Below are 12,400 nucleotides of genomic sequence, written 5' to 3'. Positions count from 1 at the left end.
ATTTCATGCTTCATTTGAATTATCTAAACCAATCTGTTTACTGCTAACGTGAATTACATTATGGTTAATTCCCCATGACATAACAGAGCATCACTTAGGCCATTACATTTACCAGAAAAAGTTGCATTTAAATGGCAAAAGAATTAAAATACTCCTTTTTTTTTTTTTAAATTACCAAAAAGAAAAAAATTCATTCAGGACCTTGTATCAGATGGAGGTACACCCAGGTTGGAAGCATCCACAGACCTCTGTAAGCTAGGACTGATCTGGTTGCAAGCTGTTGAGACCTGATTAGCAGGAGGAGAAATAGGTCCCAGCCGTTGAACTGTCATGGGACTGCTGGTGACTACTAGATTGTTGCAGCTGCCTTTTCCAATGGACTTGTACTGGGGTCCATAACCAAGACCTCCTAAAAATAAACAAGGCAGGTTAGTATCCATCTCCCATGGGTGAGGACACATAACTCATGTCATTTAGCACAAGAGGCTTGAACTGAGCATATTCAGTTCAAACAGAACAGGGGAACTATGCGAGGGTTTTAAAATCTTCTCCATACATGAAAAGCGATGCTCTAAAGGAGAATGTTAGGCATGCTAGCAAAAAAAGACTGAACTACATGAGCACAAGACCCACCATCGTGGCTAAACATGGATAGACACCAGAAAAATCACTGCCAGAAGAGTTTGGCTAAAGAGCAGTTGAGGCATAGCCAAGCCGTAATGAAAGACTACTGTGAAACTCCCTCTGGTGATGGGTAACAACGCAGAGAGGTCTGTGCTGAAGCACAACCATGCCACGAATCTCACCCACCACCAAAACCCACTGCCCCTAGCAACTGYCAGCCTCTCCATCCTACCTAACAGTACCCACCTAAAATGCATGGGCACTGCTAGCGTGCATGCAATCCACCACCCCACCATATGTCTGGTGCAGGGAAGCCTATGTGCATTTCTGTTGTACTCAGAGTGATTTATTGCTGGGATCCAGCATTTCTAAGATGCCTGTGGGGAGGAATTCGAGCAGAATCAAACAGAAAAGTATCCACAACCTTCTCTAAAAGACCACAATCTACTTTTAATCACTGCTGCCATGATTCAAGTTGATAGCTCTTACGCAGTAGCATGGGATGATTACAGAGGAGCATCGCTGCAAATGCTCTGTGTACTTTATGTCCTAGCTTGGGTCACAGGTGGTGGTGTACAAAGTCTCTTGTTTTAAAACATAAGATGAAAAAGTTAAAATGTAGGTCATGATCTGGAAGTTGTTTGATGTCTAGCAAATTCTCCCAGCTGTTCCAAATGAGCAATTACATTTTCCATATTTGTATCAGTTTCCCTGTGTTCAGACTCTTCTAAAGCAAGATCAAGATGAGTATCATGAAAAGTATTTCAATAACTAAAAAAAATAAAAACTTGAATCTGCTTTTGACTTCCACTGCACAACTCACATACTACTTCTTTAAAAGGGTGTTTAGAAGAGTTGTGAACTTCATAAAGAAGTCACAGTATCCATGGCTCATATAGACATAAGAAGAAAAGCCAAATCCTTTAAACTTCTCCACAGTAAATATCTTTAAAGTCTGCACCCTAGAAATTTCAAATGATACAATTTCTTTAACAAAGGAACAGAAGCAGATGTTAGTTTCTGTTTTGGAATTCTGTGCTTTCTTTTCAAATTCTTCTTTTTCACTTTAACATACTCACATATGTAGTTTATCACATATATAGCCCTCAGTCTACCAATCTCCAGTGAATTGTGTAAAATCATTTATGGATGTTATGGATCTCATGACTCCCTACTGCATGAGATGAAATACAGCAGTCCTTTAACACTCACAATTTAGTCATATCTACTACTTAGAAAAATAGATGAACAATATAGCATCTATTGATGCTAAATTGAAAATGCAAAAATAACTCAGACTGAAATTTATCTAGAAGGACTGGAAATTGTCAAAGGCAAAAATGCAAGGAAAATTCCTTGTATTGCATTAAATGGTGCATTGCATTTTGGACACCAGAAAAGCTTTGTGAGATTTCTCTTTGATCATTCCAGAACTTAAAAATTTAATCTAAAAAATAGGAGAATGTCTTTTCTTTATTTTACAGTAATTTACATCTTGCAAATTTAAGAAGAAATCTGAATCGATCTTTATCAGCATGTTATTCACCAAGTTGCTTTTATAATACTACAGGATGCTAAAACACAACTAGACAACAAAATTAAGCAAAAAGCGTAAGGTATTCCTAGTAATAATATGAATACTTGCTTCTTTAGCAAAGACGAAGAAAAATAGAAATTTAAAACATTCTTTTCACCTTATGCAAAATTCTGTATAGTACATCTACATACATAATTAGATATTTTTTAGAAAGATGCTTTCCTTATGTTGAAGCAAGGGATTTCTGCACTGAAGTATATAAGGAATAGGGAAGTGTGTTATAAGAACTTAAGAAAACCAATTGCTATTTGACACAGAATACAACTGTGAAGTTCGCACACCCTAAATATATCAGTTAATGAATAAAATACAGAACTATTTCTTTGCCTTGGAAAAACCCACAATTTTACCACAGAATTATACTAAATACGTTCTTATTCCTTCCTGGATGATAATATAATGCTCTTCTTACATAGCCACTTGCAACATATTTCACATGATAACAGTAATATGTAGATGTATTGTATCCAAAGAGGGATAAATGAGGAAATCAAGAGCTGTGCACTAGTCCAATTTTTGTTTAAAGACTGGCCATCTGACATCTAATTGATCTAGATGAAAGTCTGAAATCACAGAATGAGATTGCTGATTATAGACGATAGAACCAGAGCTCCTTAGAAAAAAAACCCAAACAAACAAATAAACAAAAAGAACAGAAACAAAACCAGAAAAATGGAKTAGGGTCAAAACCAGAACTATTAACACAGAAAGTTATGCCCTCAATACCCTGTAGTTTTCCATTGCAATCGAAGGTTCTGTTCTTATCCCCAGCACCCTCAACAATGCTAAGAACAGAACAGAGAATTCCGTGCATCAGGGTTAAGTCCAAAGATACGTAACTGGTCATTGAAAGCGGTAAAACCACAAAAAGTCATATTTTGGAGAGATCTTTTTAGTGGGATGGCAGATAAAATTGTTTTTAAGACTTGGCCCAGGGAAAAATATGCCAGGAGATTTCTCTAAGGAAGAAATGGAAGGTAAAGCTTTTGGTCTTTTTCTCAGTAATACACATTGCTGCTTTGGGGCAAGATAAATATTATTCCTATGATAAAAATAAGTAAATAAAAAAAAAGGAGAGAGAGAAGGGGTCAAGCTCTTCTCAGTGGTGGCCAGTGACAGGACAAGGGGCAATGGGTACCAGTTSAAACCCAGGCAGCTCCATCTCCATGTGAGGAGGAACTTCTTCCCTGTGAGGGTGCCCGAGCCCTGGCMCAGGCTGCCCAGGGAGGCTGTGGAGTCTCCTGCTCTGGAGATCTTCCCAGCCCGCCTGGATGCCGCCCTGTGCTCTGGGTGTCCCTGCTGCAGCACGGGCTTGGACTGGATGATCCTTAGAGGCCCCTTCCAACCTCAACCATCCTGTGATTCTGGGATTCTGTGAATGGTTATCGAGAAACAGCCTAGTATTAAATCATAATTTTGTATCTATTATCATTATCATCAACGTTTCTTCTGACCTACAGGTCATCTAGGAGCAGCAGTTTGTCCWGAGCTCAGCATGACCATACAATCGCAGAGCTGCTAAGACAAGTCGGAGCACACGAGATGCATCTCRTGACGGCCACCCCTCAAGCCCCGTCACGTTGCAGAGGTGTAACACGGACACCCACTAGGAGAGGCAGCTTCCCAGGAAAGTGGTTCAAAAGCGCTGAATAAATCTGAACTGGCAGAAGCAGCATGTGCTGGGTCAGCACTTGGCATCACACAGACACTGTGTCAGAGGAGACCTCTGTCTGGATTTACTGTACGACTGGCCTATAGCCTAAAAAGCTAAGGTCAATGGACAGAGAAAGACAAGAGGACTGTAAAAGGGATGAGGTGGAACCAATCCAGAAATACAGGCAAGCAGCATGCCATGTATTCCATACAAACATATATAAATCAAAACTAYGCTTTATTAATAGTTAACAAAAATATTTAACATTTATAAACACTAAAAATATCTTATGGAAATATTTTAATCCRTTCACTTCTCATTCCTTAGCCTGCTTATTTTCTTCCTTACTCTATAGCTGGTTAATAGCTACACTTCCTTCATCTCTGACATGCAAAAATATTTCACAGCATTCTTTTGAAAAACATACAATGAATACAGAAAAATGCTATTAATTAGACTAAACAGAGTTTTGYATGAAATCTTTTTATTCATATCACCTTTCTGGAGGGGAATCCAAAAGATGAAATATTTTCACCATGTCTTCTTCTTGCAGATATTGACTGAAAGGCTTAATTTCTGTGTTGCCTTTAATGGGCAAGATTAACAATTTGTTAATTCAGCAACAAACTCATGTTGTAATATGAAACTACATAAWCTTTGTAAATGTAGATCATGTCTGCAATAAAAATGATATAAAATAGAAGGATAATAAAACAAATACATTCAATAATGACTAAAGACAAAGTTTTAATTTTTTGTTGTTCTGAAATAAACATGCCAAATAATAATACCAGATCAAATTCAATCATCATTCATTATATCATTAAATTCTGCAGTAACTGAGTCAATCAGAATGAAATAAATCTACTAAAAATGAGTTTCATCTGAACATGGGTCCTGTATTATTGYTAGAACAGCACCTAGAAATAAAAAAATAAATAAAAAAAAAACAAAACAAAACAAAAAAAAACCCTGAAAAAGGAATGAAGGAGTAAGGTGGTTTCTCCAGAGTTTAGGGGTTTTTTTTTTTCCTGTTGATTGTGCAGTAGGCAGAGTTTTACAAATGATCAGTTTTAATGTTCTGCAATTTTTCCACCTTGTATAAATTTTCTCATTTACAAAAAAAATAGATTAAAAAAAAACCCCAAACATGCTCAGAAGAGGACATTATAAGAAACTGAATACTTGAAAGAGGCTACCAGGGACCACTGTTTTGAGTCTTAGCTCATATTTTTCTTGAACATTTAGAAATACCAATGCCTTGTTAGGAAAAAATTTCCTCCAAAGCAGTGGTCAATCAAAACAGAGAATTATATAGACCATTAATGTGAGTAGTATTGGCGATTCCCATGTTCTTAACTGTTTGCACAGACTTAATCTTTACAATCAAGAAAAATAATCTGGAGGAAATACACTGAGCAGAATTATATGACCACATTGTATTAGGAGAAAAAAGCTATGTACTTTGCAAAAGCTCTCTACATTTTGAATTCTGGAAAGGTTTTTTTTTTTTTAAACTATCAGAATGCACTTGGTAAATTAGCTTGTACTAATTTCCAGCACTATTTGTTATTCACTTGTATGAAGTAATCAAGCAYGTACTTTCAGTAACTCCGAGGTGGGACAAAAGAGACTGGCAAAGCACAATGAAAAACAATGTCTCCCTTCAAGTGGAACCAAGCTAAAAATTATCCAGAAGTGACTCGAGAAAACAATAGTTTGCAGGTGATTAACTTGGCTGGTTTGAGGCACCCAGGAATGAGATCACCTAATTCTGTGGAACTGAATATGGAGAAATATGGCTTTGTAATGACCAAAATACAAATGCACTATAAAATAGATTAGCTGGAAACTTCAAGGAGAAAGCACACTTTGTAACACACAGACAACATTTTCAAATAGATCTGCATGCATTTATAACTATATATTAACACATTTTTACTTCTAATAAGAACACCTTCCTCCTTCAATTAAAAAAGCTACTTTGAAAGCTTTTTTGAAAATTACTTTGATATCTTCTTTTGCATAAAGAATACGAAGTTATCAGTTAACCACTGCACAAACYGGTAAATATTTAACTGGACTAAAATATAAATGCTTTAGCTGCATAAGTAACTCCTTAGTCATTGCCTGTGAAATTGCCGGAATGAGTTCTTGTTTTTTTCTTAAAGGGATTTGCCACCTACAATTGCTTCTGTTGTTGTGTTTCTTATGACAGTATATGTTATGTGCTTTCTATTGCAAAAAAACACATTTTCCATCTTCTCCCTATGTTATGACTTATCTATGGTAGAGCAGTTACACATAGGAGCCTCTAGTAAGTTTCTATCCACTAAACTTAGGTCAGCTATTCAATTCAGAGTTCTGGAAAATGAATACACTGAAAAAGTCTTATATTTTTAAACAACTGGTATGAATCAACTACAACTCCCCTGGCAAAGTTATGGAAATACATCCAAGAGTGAAAAAAATCAAGCAGAGGAAAAATAAAAAAAAAAAAGAAAAAGAAAAGACAATTTCATTCTTGGCCAGTTCCTTAGAATGTCATTATAATAGAACTAGGGAAAAAAAAAGTCTGGCCCCATCCCCTTTACATTCTCCCCTCAGGTATTTGGAAAATTGCATTTTGGATTGGACCTAAATGAAGACACAACATATATTTGTATAAATATGGGTGCATGCACTGTTGTTCTTCAACTGACTTGAAAATATTACCACTTGACTGGCAAACCAAAAGCCAATATTGTTAAAGCTTGCTGATAAATTGTTTGACTCAAGATGAAAGCAACCCCTTAAACATTATTGCACTCAGCTGCAAAATAAAGATCATTAACTCAAGAGAGTTGGGGAGTATTTCTTCTCTGATACCATCTGATTGCTGTACAGAATTACCAGGTGTTTGTGAATCACCAAAGGGACACTGAAAAGCAAGTTTTGTCTGCTGGAAGATCTCCTTTTTGAAAGTATTAACTTACTTTAATTTTTTCATTAAGTTTTGTCACACTTGCAGTAAACTAGAGGTGGTGAAACATCTTTGCACGCAAAAGCAGCCAACTATGGAGGGGCAAGAAGAAAACACGTTACAAAAATGCCCATCTGGACTGCAGTAACACATCTCCCATCACAGGTTCCTTTCAACACTGTCACCCTTACTGCACAACTATGCTTTTCTTAAGGTTAGAAATGCATGCTGAGTATCTTTCTGATAAATTCCTAAAGTTTTCTCTCCAGTAGTTTTAATCAGAAAATGCTCAGAGAAGATAATTTCTGTTGTCTCAATATTCTTAGCATTTTAGAGAATCCTTGTTAGCGCTGCTATCTGCTAAGGATCTAATGCAACCGTGGCCAYGGACAGCTTCGTTATTGGAAAGACTTCACTCTTTCATGAACAAAAGCAATCCAGCACAGGGACATATCTCCTGCTCACCCCATAGCCTGTGTTTTCTTGCTGTGGTCTCCTATCTTCTATTTATCTTCTGACTTTTGCCTACATACTGATGTTAACTAAAGTTAGCACACTAACTTTTGCCTAATGTGTTTGCGTCACAGGTCACCCTCTGCATTTTAACACATCAGTGCCACATTGTCGTTGCATATCAGGATCCAGAAGGATATATCTATTATGTGAAAAAAATGAATGATGAAGGCTTTGTCCAACGTCAAATTGCAACCCTACCTATCTACTGAAGCTGACTTTCCTAGTTTTTAAAAATAACCCAGAATACGTGAACATTGATTTTCAGTAAACCACTTCTGCTTCCCCAAAAGGCTGAAATGAATGATCAGCACAAACGAAAAATATATGCCATCTTGCAGACTATTGATACTAATTAAGAATAGGTGGCAAATGTTAGCATTGAAATAATTGCAGAATTTGGCTCTTGAAGTATGTAAGCAGGAACAAAAGTCACTGGTAATCAAATTAAACGGTTTTTGTTTCCCAGATTAAAGCCACTTTTCAGGGATACTATTTGTAATTTTTAAGGCTGCAGTGTCCATGCCTGAGCTTCTAAGCTGCACAATTTTCTCTTTCTTCACTCATTAAAAATAAGATATTACTTAATATTGTTTCCCTTAAAAGTTTGTAAGAGAATGATACCCTAGTTGTCAGTTTAACCAGGCAGAAATAACAAGCACACAGCCCACATAATGTATGTATTCAAAGAAACTTTATGTTCAATTAATTCCTTTAGCTATGGCTTTCAAGATCCATTTACAAGTTACTTCATTAAATATCAATGCATTTTATGATTGCAAAAAAACTTTTCAGTAAAAATACAATTGCAACTTCCAAGTGAAAATCTTGTTAGCTGATATATACATTTCAAGCGTATTTGCAAGATACTATCAAAATCTGATCTTCTACAGTACCAGTATCTGAAAGCATGATGCAAATCTCATTCCATGTATAAGGAAAAGCTTTTTCTGTGTGTGTGTGTGTGTTTGTTTGTAATATAGTTTGTCCAAAACTATATAAAAATAGTTTGTCCAAAAAAAAGCTATTTTTACATATTGTTTTTATTATTAAAAACCTCACTGTGTTGATGTCTGACTATTCTACATCCATAAAAATCAGCCCAACCTTTCCTGGGTCTCATTTATGGSAAATGGTTGTTATTCTCCTTTCAAAAATAAGCAGGCTTGGAAAGGCAACCCTTAGGGATTGATACAGTTAGGGAGGCCAAAAGCCCAGTACCACTCATGGGAGGGATTTAAGCAGCTAAGAAAATATTCTCTGTTATAAAGGAGTGCTTACATACGTGAGTTACACATTTTCTAACTTYAGGATATAAGGATATCTCAGGATAATTCAGGAAAACTTTCTCCCAATTGAGAATTTTTTCCACCTTCCTGGATTCCTTAAGAATCCACCTGGATGATGTCTTCTTTAGAAATTTCTACTATCTTTACAGATAATCTTATTCTGTGAAATATGACCCATAAGGTGCATTGCAACAATAAAATGACAGCAATTCCTCTGTTTATAATCTTATTTAAACTGACTCCTAGAGAGAGCCACCAGTAACATTCTTCAGGTAAAAACCTATTTTGATTCCTTAAAGGCTACAATGTTATTACATCATGATGCAAACAAAACCTTCCACTTGTCTTTCCGCTCTTATCCTTTCATTTGCAAAGACACAGACCCTGGGAAAATCATACAAACAGGCACAAATATTTTAAACCTGCATTGTCACTACATGCTTCCACTCCTCTCAAAGCTTTCAACATTTTTCTTTCAATTTTATTCTTTCATTAGCCCGAGGTGTGCTAATTAATTGGAATTTCACTAGTCTTTTGTTGCAACCAGAAAGAAAGGAGGGGAAAATAAATCCCACTCCTTGTTAAAGTGGGTCCATCCACAAAGCCAGAGTATAAGAGGGAGGATTAGGACCACTTGAATCACTCAGACCCTTTGAAAGGCAAGCCCAGCTCCAGCCCCTGTCCTTGCCTAAGCTGTTTTAGCRGAAGAACATCTTAACCAGAGCTACGGCTGTGCTTTGCTGGAGAGGCAGCTGAACTATCAGCAGGGTTTGGCTGCTGCAGCTGGTTACCAGGTAAGGGTAGTTAGTGGGGAACTATACTGGGGAACCAGGCGGGGATGTGTTTGCTAGTGCAGTCTGAGGAACTGAAATAACTGCTTGTGGTTGAGGCCATTTAAACACCAAATGCATGCACGGTGCACATACACCATTGCTGAGGGATGTAAAACCACACCAACGTCCCAGCGGAGACAAAAATCTCCTAAAGATGTTGGCCATGCCAACTATGTAACTCCCAGCCATGCCTCCACAAAGTCAAGCAACAGCCAGTTAGACATTGGTCTAACAATACACAATACAATTATCTGTTTATCTCTCTTTACAATTATCTGTTTATCTTTTTTTTTTCTTTTTTTCAGTATTCTGGTCTGCTTTCCTTTAAGTAATGGACTGCGATACCCTGAAGTTAACGTGAACAGCTTTATGGTCAGTCTTAGCAGGATTTCACTAATAGTGAAATTCACATTCAGTTTCATGATTTGTAAAACTTCATTTTAAAAAATCATATGTTTTTTAAACACGTGTTGTGTACTGCATGGTACAGGCTAAAAGCAAAGCCACCTCCAATGCTAAAGGACTCCAAAAGCCTAAACCAAGCCAGCAGAGACCTGATAAAGTGCTTATCATCTAAGTATAGGTAATAGTTAGGAGGATGTATGCCACCAGTTTTCCTTCTTTACCAGCTTCTCATCTTCATGTAACATTGAAGAACTGTGTTTGCACAAGAAGTTTGAATGAGGACAGTGTGTGYTTAGAGTCCAGGACTGACAGAGCTTTCATCACCCAGGAAAACTCAGGTTTCCTCTTCCGAGGAAACTCCGAAGAGTCTGCGCCAGAATATGAGCCCAGCCAAAGCAGTGGATGGGGGAGCAGCTCCCAGGATGTWTTGGGAACTCCAGCATCACTTTAGATTTCAAATTCTCTTCTAAAAGCATGCACTGAGACTATGTGGAAGGATCATTACTTTCCCATTTTGTTTTAAACTGTGTGTGAGAAAGGAATATTAAATATCAGACAGATATTTTAAAATCTTTATATATATATAAGATATATATATATATATATATATATATCTTTTACATATAGACGTCCAGAAACAGATAAGCTGAGGATACGCTGAGGAACCAGAGCAGCTGGTCACATGTAGGAATGGGATGAAAGATGTGAAGTCACTTGCTTCTCATGAAGGATCAAGAGATGGAGAAGAACTGTAGTCTCAAGGGAGATAAATGACAGAATCAAGTACTTAAGTCTGGAAATCCTCAGCATTTTCTTCTTGTATCCTCAAAAAAGTAACACAAACTAGACTGTCAGTCTTTTTCCACTGTATAATCAGCTATTTGCTCCGCAGCTCATTTGACTTCTGTTCTTTTGGTAGATATCAGTTAGTTTCAACTCTACTTTTTGGCTTACGATTTTAAGAGTACAATTTTCATTATGTTATTTTTGAAGACAAGTTACTCAGATACTCAGATACTCAGTTTTGTTCCTACTACACTGTAAGAAGTGTGAGAGAATCCTAACCTCCCATAACAAACATCTACTACTCTAATGCCTTCTTTGTTTCTCCTTAGAAATTATACCTGTGTACCATACAGGAGTACAAGATACAACACATCTATGTCTAATAATCTATGGGAAATTAAAACATGCTGTATTTTATCACAAAAAAAAGCATATTTTACCATCTAACACATAGGGCAAAAATAGATCTATATATGGTCTTTTCCAGGTCCTCAGTTAGCAATTCATGAATGGGAGACTGTAATATCTGAAATGTTTGTGGCCACATTCAGCTTTTCTCTGTATTTTCTATTTTTATAATCCTGCTGTGGTCMTTAGAAGATGTTTAAGTATCACCTTAGGTATCATGACCTCAAAATTTTTCAAGACTACACCTCAAGGGCAGGAAAGAGCATAGACATTTCTAGATTAATGGGTAAAAGTAGATTACTTTATTGAAATCACTATGTAGTCTTTGTGATACTAGTTTAAAAACATGCAGTATAATCAACCAAACATCTGATCACGTACAGGGCTTCTGAGGCAACCCCTGTGGAGCATCTCATATCCATAAATGCATGCATTTTTAAGCATTATGCATGAATTTTTAAGCATTCCTGTGACTGTTCTAAATGGTAGTTCTATAAATTGAACTAATCTGAACATGTAATTCTAAAGTGCAYACAGCCATGTAAATCTAAATAGCTGTAGCTAATATATATATTTTAAATAAACAATAGAAGCAACTTTTTAAGAAGCATGTGTGTTTGAATTATGTCCTTGTTTTTTTCTTTACCACCATTAATAAAATTCTTCTTTTCCATGCATTYTTTTTTTTAAAGTAAGCAATCCTAGTCTAGCTATAACCTGCTATGTAGTGAGAAAGGAAAGAAAGATGATCATCATTAACACATTGCCAAAACAGGCTGTGGAGTCTCCTTCTCTGGAGATCTTCCCAGCCCGCCTGGATGCAGCCCTGTGCCCCGTGCTCTGGGTGTCCCTGCTGGAGCAGGGGGTTGGACTGGGTGAGCTCTAGAGGTGCCTTCCAACCTCAACCATTCTATGATCATTATGTGTAATTTTAGTTTTAACATCCTCCCTGCAAAGGATTCCAGCACTGGCTTTGAAAGATTCATTCTAATTCTCAGAGGAGTAAAGAACTTTTCCAGATATTCAATTGTSCATTAATGAACTTACAGGTTAGTATGAGATAATGAAGTTCATGACAAGAGCAACCATGTAAAAAAAAATCTCTTGAATATTTGTTCTTCTTTCTCAGAACTTCTTTTGTTTAATCCAACTGATGTAAATTATTTCTTTCTGATTTAAAGATCATACTATTACACAGTTTCTTAGTGTTCTTTGAAGCTGAATGAATGAAATATCTTTCTGGGAGAAGAAACCTCTCCAAAAAAGAAGTAAAAAAGAAATACAGTATGAAAAATTTAACACTGTAGGATTTTTTTGCTGTTATTTTTT

At 36.6% G+C, this 12,400-nt stretch overlaps 1 protein-coding gene across 1 annotated transcript in view; it reads right to left on the bottom strand.

The window, feature by feature from the left end:
- GLIS3 (GLIS family zinc finger 3) overlaps positions 1-12,400 on the bottom strand; it is a 128,790-nt gene that overhangs the window by 98,880 nt on the left and 17,510 nt on the right. Inside the window, exon 2 of the mRNA XM_026043661.1 lies at positions 202-409. Coding sequence (XP_025899446.1) covers positions 202-409 — 208 coding nt within the window. The remainder of the gene's footprint in view (positions 1-201; positions 410-12,400) is intronic.

The sequence above is a fragment of the Nothoprocta perdicaria genome, unplaced genomic scaffold (genome assembly GCF_003342845.1).
Source record: "Nothoprocta perdicaria isolate Ctin4 unplaced genomic scaffold, notPer1 scaffold_333, whole genome shotgun sequence".
NCBI lineage: Eukaryota > Metazoa > Chordata > Aves > Tinamiformes > Tinamidae > Nothoprocta > Nothoprocta perdicaria.
This window is presented reverse-complemented; position numbering and strand designations above follow the sequence as displayed.